Source organism: Tiliqua scincoides, chromosome 4, assembly GCF_035046505.1.
Source record: "Tiliqua scincoides isolate rTilSci1 chromosome 4, rTilSci1.hap2, whole genome shotgun sequence".
Taxonomy (NCBI): domain Eukaryota; kingdom Metazoa; phylum Chordata; class Lepidosauria; order Squamata; family Scincidae; genus Tiliqua; species Tiliqua scincoides.
Window position 1 is genome coordinate 149,867,578 of NC_089824.1, and position 19,816 is coordinate 149,887,393.

General features: G+C 40.6%; 1 protein-coding gene across 1 annotated transcript in view; it reads right to left on the reverse strand.

Annotated features, from left to right (window-relative positions):
- Nucleotides 1–4,762: 4,762 nt before the first annotated feature.
- Nucleotides 4,763–19,816, reverse strand: part of CACHD1 (cache domain containing 1) — a 164,825-nt gene continuing 149,771 nt past the window's right edge. The window contains exons 20-27 of the mRNA XM_066625926.1: nucleotides 17,640–17,800; nucleotides 16,398–16,484; nucleotides 16,140–16,256; nucleotides 15,224–15,375; nucleotides 13,960–14,121; nucleotides 12,769–12,846; nucleotides 11,694–11,795; nucleotides 4,763–6,497 (exon numbers count right to left, since the gene is read on the reverse strand). Coding sequence (XP_066482023.1) covers nucleotides 6,259–6,497; nucleotides 11,694–11,795; nucleotides 12,769–12,846; nucleotides 13,960–14,121; nucleotides 15,224–15,375; nucleotides 16,140–16,256; nucleotides 16,398–16,484; nucleotides 17,640–17,800 — 1,098 coding nt within the window. The 3' untranslated portion in view covers nucleotides 4,763–6,258. The remainder of the gene's footprint in view (nucleotides 6,498–11,693; nucleotides 11,796–12,768; nucleotides 12,847–13,959; nucleotides 14,122–15,223; nucleotides 15,376–16,139; nucleotides 16,257–16,397; nucleotides 16,485–17,639; nucleotides 17,801–19,816) is intronic.

Genomic DNA, 19,816 nt, shown 5'->3' on the forward strand with positions numbered 1-19,816 from the left:
GAGTTTTTCTATTAAAGTGCAAGGTCCCCATTCACCATAATAGCCTGATAAAGAAGTTATAAACTTAGTTCAGGTTCTCTTTCTGTTATTCTTCACTTCTGTTGGAATTTCTAGAGTTCAGCAGTAGGCTAATTTTGTAGCTCTCCTTTCAAAAGCATGAATGCAAAAGAATAAGATTGACAGATAAGTAATACAACATAGTTGTCCAGCACTGAAATTCAGGGCTTCTTTTTTCAAGCCACTTCCTTCATTCAACAGCACAGTACTCTGTCTACCTAAAGTGGATTACCCAGAAGGCACCTGGTCTGCTTTTGGGTCTGGTAGTATTTCTTGGGGTAATATGTGCATGGACTACATAGGATGAGGTTACAATAAGTAACCTGAAACAATCTATTCTTTAGGTGTTGACTGAAAAGAATTGTACACACCTAACGAAGTATGTAATTGAGATGGATTCCATTCCAACCTATGAAAGTGAGCCTGTGGCCTTATCTGGACAGAAGCCTGTGAATTCTATAGGGCTTACTTCTGAGTAAGCATGCATAGGATCAGGCTGTAATAGAGTTGACTTGATTCTTAAGTCTATGCATTACAGTCCTCTGTTTACCCACTCGTCTGGATCTTGTTTTTATCAGTGACCAGAACATGGGAGTTTGTGCAACAAAAGAGAGACATAAGGCCCAATCCTATCTGTAAGATATGCTTGTGTATTTTTACCTACACTGGTGCAATGATAGCCCGGCTGGTGCCTGCCAACAAATGCACCACAGATGCCAGTACAATGTCAGAAATGCTGGCTGGTGTAACTTGGACAACACAACACCAGCACAACACCGATGGAGAAGCCAAATTCCCCATTCATTTTTTACATTCTCATTCATTTTGGAAGATGATGCTGTCACTGCATTCCTTACTGGAGCTGGCCGTCTACTCACCCTGCTTCTTAACAAACTGGGCAGGGTTGAGTTTTGAATAAAAATGAGGGAAGCGCAAAGCTTGACTGATGTGTCTTGCTCCATTCTGGGTCTTCTCTGCTGTAGGTGCTTGTCCCATCTGATGTGCAGATACTGGACTAAGACACCTATGTCCCTTTCTCCAACACTATATTTAGTTAGTGAATGTATAACCTTCACTATATAGTTAGTGAAGGTTTGTGTGAAGTTACGGAAGTGCAAGGATGAGATGCTCCCCTTGGAACAAGAAATGGCTCCCTTTAAAATAACAGACACAGCAGAATCCCACTTGGAACCTGCAGCTGCAGAGCCAGAGGGTCTATCCTCTTCAAGTGTAGAAAGTTCACACTGGTGTAAACACCAGGTAACATGTAAGTTTGTGGTGAAAACCTACCGGAACGAATACAGGTAATTATTTTTCCCTTCAAAACTTGCCTCTTGTCATTTCCAGTAATGTTGGACGCTATTTGTCAAGAGGGATGTCCCATCCATAAGACTGACTGAGGCAGTCACCACAGTCAGCAGCTTAAGAGCAGGTGCTCACCTCCATCTACCCACTCACCTCTGCTGCCCCCTGCATTGGAAGAGGAAGGGGGGACAGCATGCAAGAGGAAGTGTGACAGTTCTCCTTTCTACTTCCTTGTTCCATGCTGTCCCCTTCCCTTTCCAGGAATGGGAGAAGTTGTTTGTGTGTCACTCAATGGGGGTGAGGAAGCATTTGGTATGCTATCTCAGATGCAAGGAGTTCTTGTGTAGGTCCTGTTGGTAAACAGCATTTTTCACTGTCTGCAGTGCTTCTGTGGATTTATTTACAGAAAGTGAATACTTAGGATTTCTTTTTTCATGTCAAAGAATACAGTTATATGTTCTTACCTCCAGTGTTCCCAGAGGACTAGTGCAATGCATACACTGTACCTTGCAACAGCAAGGACCAAAGTGGTGGTCTTTAGGACAAACAAGACCTGATATAGTTCACAGGCGGGGCATATGATTTGCAAGTTTACAAATTGTACACCATAGGCGGCAAGGCCTGTCACCATGTTCGAAGACCATGTTCGAATCTGCTTTTATTTAGCATATTTGACTGGATGGACTAGTGGCCTGAGGTAATATAAAGGTAGTTTTCTATTATGGCTCTTTATATTGTAAAAAAGAAATACTGTATGTATGTATGTATGTTCTGGACTTTAAAGCTATTGCTTTGTGGCTTTAGTCCAGAGTATTGTGAACTTGTTGCTTTTCTATAGACAGTGGCCAACAGTTCTAAATCCATTTCATCACACTTTGCTGTTTGATAAATAACCATGAGTATCCTGCATTTTCTGAATTGTAGCAATTGGCTCTAAATTCTGGGCCACAACAAATCTCTGCCATGCAACCAGAAAACTCTCCTCCCCAATGAGTTTAACGTACTTCTTCCTCTCTCCCTTCTTCTTCCAAGTTGCATGGCTTCCTAAGATTAGTAGCAATCCATTGTCTTTGACCTTGGAAAAGCTAGTCAAGTTACTTGTCTGCTAATACTAATCTCTAGAGCACAATACAAATCAATACATCCTCTAACCAAATCACTAACAGCATTACTGTAATTTAACCCTGGTGTACACCAAATGGTTCAAGTCATGCTTTTAATACCACATATGCTGTGTAGTTGCCCTGTGTCCCCAGATGTGCTTTTGAAAAGGCTTATTTAATTGACAGAAGTTCAGATAGGTAGGCAACAAATACAAATATCTTTCTTAGGATCAGCTAAAATGGTACAAAGCCAGAAGCAGCAAGCTTCTGCATAATTCCTCAGTGGGGATCCAGCCTGAATTCAGACTTTTTGTTCACACATCCATAGAATGGTGGTTGCTTCTAATAAAGTAATTACTTTACTGTTGCTTTTAAAACAGTAAACCAAAGAGCCTTCAAAAAGAGCAGCCTGGAAACCTGATTCCTTCATCCCATGCATATATTGTGAGCTGTGGTTTGTTGTGTATGCAAATCCGTCTCAGTAGAAAACCAAAGCTATAGTAGTCAGACCTTTGATGGATGTAAATTGGGATATTGCCCATTGTCAGGAGTGATAAACGTTAACTGAGTCACTAATGTAAAGTTTATCATAAGCACATCACTTAAGAAAAACCATAACTCAGCAAAATGTGTTCATATATATGGTTAAGTGCAAGTGTACTCTTGTAATAGATTTATAATGTACAAGTCAATGTCCCTTTTTTGTTTGTGTAGGCTAGTTACTTCTCTCATGTGAAAAGGCTTTCACATGAGGCTGTTTTTCTTAAGTACTACTTCTCTAAAGTCATCCAGGATATTGTTTTTTTCTTTGTTCATTTTGGAATACATTCTTGTTCCCTGGCTGATGTGCATGAGAATATACTGAAGGCATGGGCTGCAGCTCAGTCACAGAGCATCTGCTTTGCATGCAGAAGGTCTCCAGTTCAATCCCTGCTATCACCAGGTAGGGCAGAGAAATGCTGGAGAGCTGTCAGTAATCAGTATTAAGCTAGATGGAGGTTCCGTATAAGGCAGCTTCCTATGCTCCAAAGTGCTTCCTCTTGATAAAAACTCAAGCAGCTAAAATGGTGTGGTGGTGTTCGCTTTATTTCTCCTGTTACTGATCAGTTGACAGCATGTACACATATGCATATGGGTGTGGGAGTGAAGCTTTCCTCCAGGAGACTGCTTTGGGAAACTTTGATATCGAACTTGGCAGTCAACAGTCTTTTCAGAAAAGATCTAGATTTCTGGCAGTCCTGATTTAAATGTAAATTCACAGTGCTAAGCAAGGGTCACCTATTTGTTCCTTCATTTGTGCTTCCAGTGAACTCTTTCTAAAGAGCCTGAGGAGCAATGTGCTCTGAAGAAAGATGCCTTGAATCTACTCCAATGTTAGCATGTACTTACTGTTTTAGAGCAGGGATAGCCAAACTTTCACCTTTAGGGTTCCTGGACCTTTAACAATTAGGCAATTGTAGAAGAGGGAATTTTAGCAGCAAAGCATGTAGCCTAATGTAAGTTCTGAAGTTTAATTATAGAAATCTTGTATCTTTATCTTGTATTATCATAATCATAATATTGCAACAAAAACTACTGCAATTGTATATTTGTAGATGTTATTGTATTATTGACACATCTGAACACAAAGTGACTTGTTTACTTTTTGGAAATTGATGCAATAGTCTTTGTACGTTAAATAACAAAGGAGATCACTCACAAAAAGTTGCAGTAAACAACTTAGGAATGAATTCTTACCTAGACTGTATTTTTCCTGTTCTCTCCATCTAAAGATACAAGACTGTTATTTTGAGATGAACAATATAATATGCGTTTCACATATTTTTCTTCTTCCAGAAGTTCCATAAAATCACAAACACTGTTCTAGAACTTATATTTCAAAAACAGAGACTACCTGCTGCAAAATCTTAAATAACTGAAAGAGACAAGCAACTTTTTACAGGGAAGCACTGTGTATTTGAAGTCTTTTAAGAGTTTCAAATTTTTAAGTGCTAGGAAGCTAAAAACCACTTGCCTGTACAAGTGTTCCACTCTCTTCCATAAAGTGCAACCCAGACACATGGAAATTCCGATGGTGTACAGTGTATCCCTCTCCATATTCGAAAAAGAAGAACTCCTTACACACAGTCCTCACTGACTCACAGATGGTATTTCTCAATTTCAACCCCTTAGTTTAAATGAATGAGAAATGGGGAAAAAAACCTACTGTTAAGCTTTGGCTTACTCCTCAATTTAAATTTTTTAAAAATTGAATTGCATTTTATTCTCAGTACTGTCAAAAGTAATCCATAGACCCATACTTTATATACAGTTTATTCCACTAGAGATTGTAATTTTATACATGGTATAAAGGGGATCCAGATAGCACACGCATACTTATTTTACCATACTGCTTAAGAACCACTTTTTAAACATAATCACTATTAAGTACCCTATCATCAAAACAGTATCCAGAGATACTACATAAAAATGGAAGTTAATCATATGCACAGTGCAAGAATGTTTTCATAATCTTTTAATCACAAATTGTGAATCTATAAAACACAAACCTGTGATTTAAAACTAATTTAAAATTACTTTGTCCCTTGCTGTACCAATCAGATTGGATTAATCCCTGTACGAATCACTAAGGCAGTGTTAAATTCCAGATGAAGATGACAGCAGTTCATGTTAGGATTCCAAAATAAACCTTTCACAATGACCAAAATGTTACCAAGTACTCTATTTACTTCTCAGTGGGATTTTTTAAAATTTATTGTCATCTGAATAGAGAATAGAGCTTGATTATTATTATTTTTAGTTTACTGATCATGAGAGATGCTGGAACACTCCATTACTACCCTGAATGGAATCTTGTTCCAGTCTAGGATTGAACAGACAGTGTGATGAGAGAGAGGCAGAATTCCTCAGTGCTTTAGCCAAGAGGCTTGATAGCCCTCCTCCCCAACACTAAAATATATATTTAAAAAATACTGTGTTATAAACCATCTCCAACGTTTACAAAAATGACCATGGAAACCAAACATTAATCATGTAAACGAATCAGCAAACTATTTCTTCATGTTCCCTTTATAGCACGGTGGGGGTGTAGGTGAATATCCCTGTTAGAGAGATGAGAAGTCTTCTTAAGAAGAGACACAACATCGCCAACACAAGAAAAAACACATAGGGTGAATTCGTGGAGAGTTTTTTCATCCCCTCCCTTTGAGTTCATGAATGTTTTGAATTCAATAAATAGTACAAAAATATTCCTTTATTTAAAAATCTTGAGATGCACTGTCCCAGGTCCCATACAGCAATCTGTAAGAGCAATGAACTTTAAAATATCCCCACAAACACCCTCAACCAAAGGAAACCTTGTGGCAACAAATATTTCTGGATCTGGCACCTTCTTTGTCTCCGGCTACAAAGGTTTCTGTTCTTCCAGTTAAGGAAAGCAAACATCTCTCTCGGTCTCTCTCTATCTCCACTTTGTCTGAGTACAGTCTTTTCTTGGCTCAGATTCACAAGGTTCAAGAGGCCCAGTTTGCTCTGTAAACCTTCCTTCCTGTGTTTGGAGGCTGTACATTCCTACTGTTTTCATTTTATTGAATGTTATGGCAGGTTCATTCATCATGCTTATTTCTTTTCCACTTCAGAGCCAACATTACATTTTAGAAATGTAAAATTTTCCCATGAAACTAGTGTCATGACGTCAGTCAAAACAATATCTGGGTAAAGTACAAAGGCAAGCCAGCCCTTTGCTGCCTGGGTCAGTGCCCACTTGCTGCTTTTCCCCTGGGTTCAAAGGTTATTAACATTCTGCGTCAACAGTATGTACTGTGACTGCAGCCTGTAAGTGGTGACTGTGATGAAGTGCTGGATGGTGCAGCCTGTAGTGGTGGAACTTGTGACTCAAGAGTGCAGCAGTCTGAGGAGGGGTGTCCAGGTCTAAATCTTCATCGTGGTTTCCCACATCCACGCCAGCTGATAAAGGGTCATTATTACAGGGAGGGTTTTCACTGTCTTCCTGAGGACTCATTGTACTGTAGCCTGGAAAGTAAGACCACAATGGTAAGAAGTGATGAATTTGTGACAGAAAGCTCAGATGTACTTGGTGTTCAATGCTCTAATCTACTATGCACATCAACATGATAAGGCACTGGCACTACTATAAAAAAGGCATCATACAGGAATGCTAAAATTGCAATTTGTGTTTGAATACCTTGCTTTAAAATGGTTTCCCTTTCTCCACATTCTCACTTCATTACCTTGTTAAAGACCCTCAAAATGTTTAGTTCCCTCAAAGTATTTCCATTCCCTGTCCACTTCCCTCTCCCTGGTGTGGATCCCAGGAGCAAATCTGAGGCAACTCAATGTGGCAACAGAGGCTTGCCCTGCAGCAAGCAAACATGAATTCCCTTACCTCAAGAAGGCCTCCAGACTGCCCATCCCCAGGATGCAGCATGTGCTCCACTGGCATGACTCTATCAGTGTGTGTGGGGGGGGGAGGGGGGAGATTTGGGGCCCAATCCTATCCAATTTCCTAGTGCTAGTGCAGCCGTGTCAATGGGGCATGCACTGCATCCTGTGGTAGGGAGGCAGTCACAGAGGTCTCCTCAAGCTATGGGAACATTTGTTCCCTTACCTTGACGCTGCCCTGCACCGGTGCTGGAAAGTTGGATAGGATTGGGCCCTTAGTTAGGATTGAGCTGTGAGTGTTGCGTAAATGTGCAGGCTGGGGCATTATAAATATGCGAGACAGCAGAGAGATTCCATGAACAGACAAAAAAACCAGCCAAGCCCAGTAATCTTCCCTAACATGGCTACTTCAGTGGATTTTTGCACTTACTTCTTTGTGACAATGAAGAAAAAAAAAATCAAAGCACACCATGGGTACCATGTAGCAGGATAAGTAATTGGTCTGAGCAAGGATGATGGACTGAATTCCTCTTTGATAAAATCCAGAATTTTCTGGACAAACAATTTTTCAGTATTGTAATTGAGACAATGGTGTAATCAGAGAAAACAAAATCAAAATAAAGATCAATTTAAGTTCCCCTTCGGGACCTCATTTGTGTTCCCTTTCATCTACATTGATGCTTTAGGGCCTTCATCAGCCTTTCAGTTATTGGCAACACTGCCTGGAAACAGCACTATTAAAATCCCCAGATCTAGGGTTCATTTCAACTAATGTCTGGCTGCACGTTAGTGAGCTTTGAAGCCCCACAACGAAGTCCAGTTGCAAAAAGGAGATGTCTTAAAGATGTTAAAATCCACAAAGGGAAGAATCACAATATTGCCACCAATAACAATATACTGGAGAATATATGTACATTAGATAAGTACATAAGACAACAGTTATTTTTCAATATAATTAGGAACAATCTCATTAGAAGAAAATGATGCAATACATGCTAACTTTTTAGAAGTCTGTAGATATGCACACACTGCAAAAGTGAGTTTCATTCAATGCAATCCAAGTAACCTTTGTGTGTGTGAGATTTTATATTAACCTGCAAAAACCAGCTCAAATGTGCAACATACAAAATTCTCATTGAGAAATGAAGTAAATACTCATGCTTAAAGAACACACTGCATTCTAATGGGATGCCCATCTACTATACGTTTCATCATCAGTCTTATACATGAAGCCACAAGCAACTGCCTTAAGGCCAGATCAAGTACAGATTTCCTCTTGAACTGCTAGCTTATCCTTCTTACCTCCTTTTCATACATATATCCAATGCCTATTCCTTTTATACATGTTATGGTACTAATACTGTAGAGCTTCTCCCCTTTTGTGCACCTACTTGCAAAGTCTGGTATGTGTGCTTAAATTTGTTTACTGTTTTGCAATCTATCAACCTGCTGTGCCTCCCCTCCAAACACAAACCAAACGTATTTCTCAGATCTTTAGGAGTTATTTTATACTAAATATAGCTGGCTCCTCTGACCAAGCTGCAAACCTGCATGCATTCCCTGTGGAGGTAGGAGACCAGGAAGAAAACAGGAGGTGGTTCCTAGTCCAGCCCTTGGCCAAAGTCTATTTTTCTTTTATATTTAAAGAACCTGCCTCCTGGTGAACAGAGCAATAGGACACCCCCGGAGTCAGACAGTGACCACTGGGGAGTGACAAATATTGACAAAGAAGCCTGTGTTATATAAGAAGTTAAATAGAGTGGGCCATCTTTATGTGTGGATTCAAAACCTGCAGATTTGACCCACTGAGGGTTCTGAACCCACATCTGGAGGACCCACAGAGGTAGCAAAAAATGTAAATTGTGGGTTGACCACAATATACTTACAGAAATGTACACTTATAGTGCAATCCTATGCATGTCTATTCAGAAGTAATCCCCATTGAATTTAATGGGACACTTCCATGTAAGTGCCGCAGCCTTATATAGGTAGTCAGGATTGGCTATAGCAGGGCTGCCCAAACCCTAGCCCTTGGGCCACTTGCGGCCCGCGAAGGGCCCCATCTGGCCCCCCAGGGAGTCCCCCATCTCCAATGGGCACTCAGCCTGCTGGAGACCTCGATGCCCCGATGCGACTGCTCTTCCTAGCGACAGCGAGGAAAAGGCTAAGCACTCACAGGAGGGCAGGAGCCGTGCCCATTTGCAACCCTCCCATTAGATTGGGGAGGCTGCAGCTGAGTGCAGGCATGGATGGTGGTGAGAAGTCCTGGATCTATTTATCCTGCTTGAGTTTGGATAACTTGGGGGGGGGGGCAGGCACTGAGGAGGGAGGGGAAACTGAATCTATTTGTGCTGGGGGGCCAGTGCTGCAAGGAAAAATGTTTGAATGCAGCTGGAGAGCATGTCTACTCAGCAGTAAATCCCATCAGACTCAGTGGGGTTTACTCCCAGGAAAGTGTGGATCCAATTGGGCTGCAAGTGCTCAGTGTTGGAGGTGAGCACTGCAGGGAAGAACTCATGGAATGTTTGAATGGGGAGGAAACCTACTGCTTTTGCTTGTTGGGGTTGCTGGCAGAGAGGGAGAGAGGCGGGGGGTCCGTTTGTGAATGGGGAAATACACATAGCTCTCTGCCTGTTTCCAAGTTTGTTTGGTGCTGGGTGCAGGCTGGGGGAGGGACTGACAGAGGGAGACAGGCAGCTCCCTTCTCTGTGTGAATGAGGAAAAACAAACTCCTGTCCTGAGTGGGTAGGTGCCCACCAGCTCCCTGACTAATTGTGTTCCTTTGCTGCTGCTTGTTGCCAGGATTGGGGGGGGGGAGAGTGAGAGTAAAAACATGCTCCTGCCTGGGGGGGAAGGATCCCACTCTGACTCCTCTTAAGTTTGTTCTGTACTTTTCCCTAGGAAGAGATGTGTCATGTGTCAGGAATTATTTTAACAACCACCCTTTTCTGGATCTCATGTGTATTACAAAAAAGCTCAGTAAAATTCATTCATTCATATAAGTGCCGTCTCTAATATATTTATGTAAATTTATTCAAATTTGAAATGTAAATTTCCCCCGGCCCCCGACACAGTGTCAGAGAGATGATGTGGTCCTCTTACCAAAAGGTTTGGACACCCCTGGGCTACAGAATAAATACTTCCAAGGTTTGTTGCTGTACCATGTGCAAAATGACCCATAAAATCATTTCTGGAGTCCTCAAAAGTTTCTAGAAGTCAGTATCTCCACACAAAGAGCAGTCAACATGTGGCACTAAGAGCTGACTAAAACATGCAAGTACTCACATGATAGTCATCTCATGTGTCTGTACTGCTTTAGAATGCACAAAAGAGCTTAGCATTGTATTTTCTATAGATGGACATTTAAAGTCATCACACATGTACTTCTATCTAGCAATTCTTCCTTACCTTCCAGTCACAAAGTGCCAAAAGGCCCACTGACTAATGGTAGCGTATCTTGGGAAGCAAGGCTCTTCTACACAGCTATGATCTCTTTGACAGAGGGTACACTTATTTTTGTTTGATGCCTAGCACCTTAGAGGCAAATGAAAAGGCCCAGCACTCGTGATAGTCTTTCCCCATGACTATACCACATCAAAATTTCATGGCGGTTACTTGCACCCCTTCTCCCTGAAGTACATATTTTTCATGTGACTAAATACTGTAATGTAGGATTCCAAATCCCTATGAACATTCTGATACAAGATACAAGAAAGGACTGTACCACATGACTGCCTGAATGTTCCAAACCACTTTCAACATCGTGTACTAAAAGTTTTCTGGGCAGGGATGCTGTCATCTAGAAATGTTCAAGGACTTCAAGAAATACAATACAAACAAAATCTTTGCCCTGTTCCCACATTTAGCAACACAACCCATCTCTATTTAGTAAGAGAAGTGACAAGAGTATACAGCTGACAACTCTGGCAGAAACTCTTGCTAAACTTACATTAAGCCTTGGGTGAGGCTCATCCACTTGATACAGATTTGAAGACTTAGAAGCAGCTGCTCTGTCTTACTAGCTATTTCCCATAGCCTGTTATATGCCAAAAAATATAGTCCAGTACAGACATGACAATGGAAATGTCAAGGAACCTCAAATACTATTGGCACAAACATTCTTCCTATCTATACAGATGTGGTACAGAATCAATACATTTCCATTCGTGCAGCTCATAATCAACTGAAGTATAATGCACAAAAATGCATTCCACATTTGGAAGTCTATTTCAGGCTTCATTTAACTTGGCAATAAGGAGGTGGCTCTGGTACATATTGCTAGAAAAAAGGCTGTTTTGTAAAAAAGATGCACAAGGGTCCAATCCTAGCCAGCTGTCCAGCACTGATGCAGCCATGCCAATACAGCATGTGCTGCATCCTGTGGTGGTGGGGTAGTCACAGAGGCCTCCTCAAGGTAAGGAAACATTTCAAATTATACAAAATGAAATATACAAACTTTCCCCCTTTTATAGAGACTCTGAAAGGTATTTGGTTTGGCTATGGAGTGTGATGGAGGGGAAAGGTAAATTTGGTGGTGATTCTGTCTCTGCTGAGAAGTTATGAAACAAGGTTGGTTAATCCATGATTAAGATGCTGACTACAGAAACTTCAGCTCAAGGATTCATGCTAGAACTTAACTCTGACAAAAATAGCCTTGATACTGGATAACGTCTTGCTTTGGAATGGAAAGTGTCAGGATTGTTTTAAGTACGAAGCAACAGGGAGTGGAGCTGGGAATGCTTTCTTTGATGATTTATCTGTAACGCTGCCAAGTGGTGCAAGTAGATGAGTGTGCAGTACAGAAGTCAACAACTTCCAACTTCTTACCGTGATCGCTTTCTGTTCCTGACCGCCCCCAGTAACGCCGTCGGCGTTCAGGACTGTGCGCGTGCCGCTCAATAACTGCCGCTATAAATCGAGTATTACTGACTAGAAGGGAATGGGGAAGGGAGAGAAAGAGCAAGGTTTAACTCAATCACACATTCAACACAAGGATACACTTGAAGATTCTATGTGAATGCCATTATAAGATGGTTGCAAAATTCTAATAGTGACCAAAATCTCAAATCTTTGGGAATAATGAGCAGCTACTCATTTTGTCCCCAGCCTAATACCGTGAGCACTAGGATAAATCTAGAAGCAAGTTACCCCCATATCTGTCTTAAAGGTGTCTTCAACTATAAAGTTTAGTGCAAAAACACTCATGATATCAATGAAGGCGAATACCTGGAGAGGTAAACACAGGTACCTTTACAGTAACAGCTGTGGATTCTGCTACCTAGGTTCCAAACTACTGGAAATGACTACTTATATAGTTCTTGGAAATTGAACACAAAGGCTGAAGGTAACATTTTGACCTGAATTAATATTTTCCACACTTAATAGTTTTCCTAGCTTCATTCCTTTATCCCAGTGTCAAAATGCTATCACAACACACTTCTTGTTAGTGAGGGCACAGAAATCAGCAAGTCAAGATCAACTGCAGTTCATGAATTTTCATCTAAAATTGTTTGAACTGGGGGCTACAACTGTATTTGCCAGACTGTGTTTGATCTTTGCAGAAAAGCAGGAGGTGGTGTGACATAATGTGAAAAATGCTGGACTTGCACTTGATTTCAAATCATTGTCCATGTTAACCGTAAAGTAAATGGGTGGCTTTGGGCAAGCCGGTACTTTCACTATGGTTTCCAGTTTCTCAAAGACAAATACGGCAACCTGATAGTCAAGTGCTGATGTCTGCGTGAATGGGAGCAAAACTCTTAAAGCACTTTGCCCTCTCAAATGTTTACAGAGGTGCTAATTGCTTTGTATTGGTTGTAGGAAAGGCAGGAAAAAGAAAGCACCAAGCCTCTTCCCATTTTCTTCTCCACCTCCAATTACAATGTGACTGCTAGATACTTACTGATTCCTCTGTCTTCATGACTGTCATCATCCCTCTCATCCCTATCATTCTCCAGGTTGGACATTCGGACTGACATTTCTATACACCATTACAAACAGAAAAAATGCAACTGTTAACCAGAAAAATGTTGCATTATCCTGTAAGAGTGCAATGCAATGGAAATGCTCCTCTTTTAGTATATGAGACCAGAGACCTCGTGACAAGCCATTTAAATATTTTGGTGGAAGCGTTGGACACTGTCACCAAAGAGTTTTAAAAAAAGCTCACTAGTATCTTCTGGTTCCTTTTTGAGCCAGCAATGTGAATGCAGACCATTCCAATAACAGTTGGTCGTAAGACAGAATGTGTCATTTTTTGCTTTAAGACTAGATTGATTCCTACTGACTTCCACTCTGCAACTAATTCCTTTTAAAATGTCTGTAAGACTAGAAATCTCCAGTTTTACAGTTCTCTCATGGACAGTGCCTGTTCAAAAATTTTGCATATTGTGCCCAAGTCCCTCATGTATTCTAGCTAACCATCTACCTTCATAAGATAATAGGTTTTCTAGAAAATTTGGAAATGGTGGCTATGCTCACCAGCTTTTCTAGGATGCAGATTACTACTAAACTGCTATATGTATTTGCCCAGTGTTATCACAGTGGGACTCCACATTCACTAGGTACTTTCTAGATAGGAATGGTGTAATAAAATGGGCTATGATCTGCTCTTTCTTGCCTTACTGCAAAAAGACCAGCAATCCTATAACAGTGAACAACAGGTGACAGATAAATACATGTAGAAAAATAACTCCATGCATAACTTCTGGAAGCAAAATGCATGGGTATCTAGGCTGAAAAATAATTAACTATCTAGAACAGTTTAACCGTAAGAGAGAAAATAAATCATATTTGGACAAAAAATCATATCTGCAAAATTCTAGAAAACATGTTATATTTTTAAGGCTCTCCACGTGAACAGTACAGATTTAAATTCTGTAACCAGCAGAGGGAAGCATTGCCCATGCTGTTACTGTAGATAAGTGACTATGGGAAAGAGCATGGCAACAAACACACACACCAGATTATCAAAAAGGGGAGAAATTTCAGCTTTTGAGGGGAAGATAAAACCTTGAAAAATTTCCTTCTTTCTTAATGACACACAGCCCAGTAAAAGACAACAAAAAACAAGTGAAGAAACTTTTGAACTCACCCTGTGCTGCAAGAGGAGACATGTGCTGATGACTTCTGCGGTGGATCTGATGACGATACGCATACACTGCCAGAACAAGCACCATTATACATCCCATAATACCTCCTGCTACAGGACCAACTGGAGCACTTTTTATCATATTCAAAGCTATCACCTCATCTCCTGAATTTCAGAAGGAAAAAAAACCAACATGTAAATGTTCTGCTAAAAGTCCAAACCACCTGAAAACATAAATTAGAGGTTTGAGAAAAAGCCATGAACTATCACCCTATATGCAAAGAGTCGTTCCCAAAAGGGAAAGCAAAAACACAGCAGGTTCCAATGGGAATACAGGTGGGATCTCTGTTATCTGCGGGTTGTGTGTCCCCTGACCTGCACTGAGCCAGACTTGGCCAACCTGAGCCCTGGAGGTGACTGGGAGCTACATTTTGTTTGCCTCTAGAGCAGTGTTTCTAAAACCATGGGTCGGGACCCACCAGGTGGGTCGCGAGCCAATTTCAGGTGGGTCCCCATTCATTTCAATATTTTATTTTTAATATACCAGACTTGATGCTGCCATGGTATGTGACTGCATTTGGGGAAATGTTACAGACCTGCACTTTTAACAAGCTGCTTTAACAATGATAGTAAATGGGACTTAATCCTGGATAAGACTGCAGCCTAGGATTGTTAAAAAATTTCCTGCTTGATGATGTCATTCTAAAAAGATTCTCATTCTCATTCTAAAAAGTGGGTCCCAGTGCTGAATGTGTGAGAACCACTGCTCTAGAGGGCTTTCTGAAGCCCGCAGAGGCCATGGGTAGACTTGTGCGGCCTCTGTGGGTTTCAGAAAGCCTTCCAGAGGTGACCAGAGCTGCGTTCTGGTCCTCTCCAGGGGGCTTAAATGGGTAAAAATTGCGGATTTCATAGATGGTTTTCTGAAGCCACAGGGGGTCCAAAAACAGAACTTCCTGTTCAAGTTGACATACCAACAATGGCATTTTATCTTATAATGTGCAGCAGAAAAACAATCTGTATTTTATGCAGGGCTATTCTGCTATTATTCTGCTATTATTCTGCTAAGATATTCTGCTATTCCACTGAAAGTTCAAAGACTGGCATCTCATAAACGCTTGTGAAACAGTGCTGGGTGCATTCTGCTTCTCTGTCATCCCTAAAAATACTGCCACCCCAATCAATCGCTGAGGTTGCTTGTGTCGATTTTACGTGTATCTGAATTTATCAAGTGCATTAAAAGTGCTGCCACAACATAGGTTACCCTTACCAATGGCTCCCATGTCATCCACGTAAGGGCTTTTGGCACCCACAATACCTCCAAAGCATTCCTTCTGCGGGGCGCAGTAGGATTTATCTAGATGAGTCTTTCCATCACTGTCCACCATGCACCACTCACAGTCTAAGACACCAAAACAGTCCCTGGAAGATATAAAGTTTGCAATGATAAACAACACTGCCAGAGCCTTATTTCAAGTCTATTGAACACTCCTAGTTTTTATTATAAATTCAGTTAGTCATGACTAAGGAAGCTGAAATCAATGGTACGTAATGGTACAAAGATAGTCATAATGGTAGTTATGACTATCTAAACCTATAGCCCAGTTCTAACCTGGGTGGGCCCACAATGGAGCACCAAATAGCGGCAGGAGGCTCAGTCTAGCAAGCTGAGCTCCAGCGTGCAGTCTGAAAAGCCTGTTCCTCTTACTGCTATTTGAAGGTCCATCATCAGTCTCCAAATCTGGAAGTAACTGGCAACGACATCACTTTCAGTCACTTCTGGGAGCTGTGTGCTGCATTTGCGGACAGCATTGTGGACCAAAGAAGATTTGGAAATGCTGCCCTACGCTGAGGTGAATAACATCCTGAAGTCTTCTTTAAGCACCTGGTGAGACTACTGCTGGCTTTTGGAGGAATGTACTGAAGAGGTGCAATCTGACTTGATGAGTCTAAGCAGGTATTCTCAATAACAACAACAATAAATTTGTACAAGAGAGACTTCTTTCGTCCTCTAATGATATTTGTGTTAAGTCAAAGAAAGTGATTGTTTTTTCTGCCAAAATCCAATGAAATTTAAGCATGAACTATTCTTGCCATTCTATGAATGTTTCATTCTAGGTTATCATTAGACAATAAATGAAATAATTGCTAACATTTTTTTAAAGAAAAGAAAGCACATAATTTACCCGCTCTCCATCCTCTGATTACACTGAGTATTAATACATTGTGGAAGAGCATCTTGTAGGCTGGGATCAACTGCAGTGAATGTCATTGGCTCTTGGTGCACTTCACAACTAGGATTCCTATGTTTTGAAGGGAGACAAGGAAAAACATAATCACAAAAACTTATCCCACAGTGCTGTTTATTAATTTAAAACACACTTTGAAAAGCAATACTGTGAACGTCAATGAAAGACCATTATTATTGTGCTAGCCCTACGTACCTGCTTTCTGCATTGGTAAGATTGCCAGTGCATTCATTGACCTCCAGAGGGCACTCACAAGGACACTCGCATTCATTCTGCTCCATTCTTCAGGAAAGAAACAAACAACAAAAGTAGTATTAAATCACAGAATTTCTGCCTAACTGTCCTGCTAAATGTCCTTGTCTCTCTTAAGTTAGGCCACAAAATAATTTCTGTAGTTAGGCTATAGAGCCCTCTCCTCTTCTAGTGCACTTCAAGTTATATAGTACTGGGTCTATTATTCATGAAGTTGTCATGCAGTTGCAAGATAGCCCTTGGAAGCTAAATAAAGACCCAAAATATAACTCATTTACTTGCATCTGTTGTGAATACCTGTATTAGTTGTCCCAATATTCTGCTATGAAAGAATTTTATTCTGAATTCTACTGAGTTAAACTTCACCAGATATGTTATTCACACAATAAGTGTATAGGCTGAAGAGCACAGTATTATTCCAAGTGTCTGAACATTCAACGCTACAAGGCCAGGCAAAAACTTCCAAGTCACGAAGGGAATGATGTTTGACTCAAGGACCATAGATGAGAAAAATCCTTTAAACCTGTATTGCAAAAGGGACAGAGCTTGAGCTGATGGAGGAACAGCACATCAGTTCCTCCAGTACATCAGTTCCTTGGGTGAATTAGTAAAAGAGGAAGCATAATTTCTTTTACATGCAACCAAGCCCTTCGGAAGATGAAGTAGAGCTCTGATGTGGGGATTCAGTGGCTATCTGATGGGTAGATTTGGATAAGTAGAGGAGTGACCAGTTCCTTTGATGCTGGCAGCTGGGAATGCAGCTCCTCAGTCAGTGGGACTATTTTGTGGGCTCTTCTATGCACAGACAAACTGTGGCACTCAAGCAGCCATCAATTGTCACACAGACAGAAACAGCTGAGTTTGAGGGAATGACTGCTGTTCCTTTGGAAAGAAGGAGGGAGCAAGTACCAGGTCACAGCTGTTAATTGTTTTTACCTGTCATGATGACCAGGTGTATGATAATTTCCCCACCTCTATTTTGACTTATCCCAAAAGCACAGGAGGCCACCTGGAAATATATGGCAAGTAAGCACTATGCAAAGGTTTTACATAAACAGGCTTTCAAAAATGCCCATGTGTCATTCAGCTACTGAAAAAAGAATGTGCATTATCTGACACTGTGCAAAGCCCCCATTTTAAATAAGTACTATCTGATCATTGCACCTTACTTCAAATTTCTCTTACCTGTGACAGTTCAGACAGAGTCTATCTACCATACTGCAGGCGCAGAAGGCAAGCGAATCACAGGTTTCATTTACTATTCCAACAAAGGCATTGGTTCCAGGTATTCTTGTCAGCTTATATTTAGAACAGTGGCTGCCATGCACAAGATTTGTCAGATCACCCTAGGGAAAAGCAATACATGTCAGACATGTGGCAGGGAACATGTTTCCTGGTGAGCTGAAATGTTCCTTCCACCATAAATGTATTTGCTAAGCCACAATTTGAAACAAACCTCACAATGCAAAGTAAGCTTGCAGTGTCCTATTACGTCTACGGTGTGACTCTCATTAATGAGTAAGAAAAGTGCCTCCAATTGAGAGACTAATCAGACAGGGAACTGAATAACCACATGGAATTAAATGGTATGACTGAAGGTCTGTAGAGTAATTGGATGTCACATACAATACTAGGATGAATGAACAGTGGCACAAGCATGGAAGAGACAAATCTACTGATGGCTTAGGAAGACATTAATTTTTGCCAACTACTGTTTTTCCCAACTGGTAAAAATTCAGGGTATTTACTGACTAGATAGGAAACCCATGATATAGAGATAACATGTCCTCTTATGAGTGGCAGAAAGGAAAAGAACTACACAAGAAAGTCTACTGTGTACCATTACAGGTAAGAAGAAGAAGAACCACAATGTGGTTATGGGGATAAAAATTTAAAATGTGAGTACAATGCTCCAACTTTGTTCATGAATACAATCAAAGAATAAGCCAAAGTATGGCGATTCAAAACATTGTAGCTGGTTAGTGGTTGGAGAAACTCCTTGCAATAATACTGATTTTGGGAGGGGGGAGTATTCTTGTGGGTGAGGATAATGTGTGCTTCAATTTACAATCTCAGGAAAGTAGAGGGCGTAGGCTTTCAGATTCAGTGCAAGAAGATGTACAACAGTGGCATGTAATAGTGAGCAATGATGTGTTCCTTTTTTTTTTTTTTAAACAATAAATATCCTGGTTTCAAATGCTTGATGAGAAGCACCTCGGGATTAAGTCAAACCATGGTCATATTGATGCAAACACAATGACAACCAAGTTAATGGCAGTAGTGGGAAGAGGTCATTCATGTGTGAGAAGAGAAGCAGCAGACAATGGAGGGAGTACACTATCCTTCAGCCCCTTCCTAATGCCTTAATCACAGTTGAAGGATATCATTACATCTTCTCTGGACTACTGATTTCTTTACTCACTGATACTGACCAGTGAGTAAAGCATATTTCCCCACACTCCTGGGGAGCTGCACCATAAATATGAAAGTTATCAACTCTTCACTGTTTGTGCTATAGGCATATGCCAGATGATTTGATTTCCTTGACCTCCAGCAGAAATGTTAAATAGGAGACAGAATTCACATGATCCAAGTCAGTGTTCTCCTGCATAGCCAAGCCATATGGTTAGGGGTTTTCTTTAGCCTTCATTTAATTTTTCAGTCAACCCAGGTTGTATTTGCCCGATAACCTTTTTCCAAGTTATTTGTTGCATGCCTGTCTGAGCAGTGCTCAGCTCCAAACAAGTTATCAGAATCCATTGAGGAACTCCCAAATAACTCAATTTCATTTTACTCAATTAAAATGGGGTCATGGGAGTACAATCAAATAATGTAATTCCTTCTGAGGGAAGGAATCTTCTTTTTTTGGCACTCTGAGTTTATCAGAAACATATATGCCAAGTTACTCTAAAATTTAAATCAACTGCTGAAGTGATCCCTTTCATTTTCCAATATTTCCAATATTCCTTCCAATTTTCCAATACTTGTTCTACAGAGGTTTCTCATTTCCTCATTTTGTTGTTGCCTTTATTTCATTTTTTTAAATTTCCTTTCCTTATAATTAACATGGAATTCTTATTGTGCAATTTTTTTTTTTTGGCTTTATAATAGTTATGGTAATTTGATTTTCCTTGCATTCTTTCAAAACACTGGAATTCTAGTTGTGAAGTCCACCAGGAATCGCAACAACTACTTTGAAATAAACCATTACAATTCCTATTTTAAATATGGTGGCCAAGATTTGGTAGCCTATCAAAGGCCATCCTGAATATCCTGGGCAGTGGAACTAGAATTTGTGTCTCCAAGATCTGTTGTTATAGGAGCAATTCTATCTCGTGCTGGAACAGGCAAGCCAGGAGGCT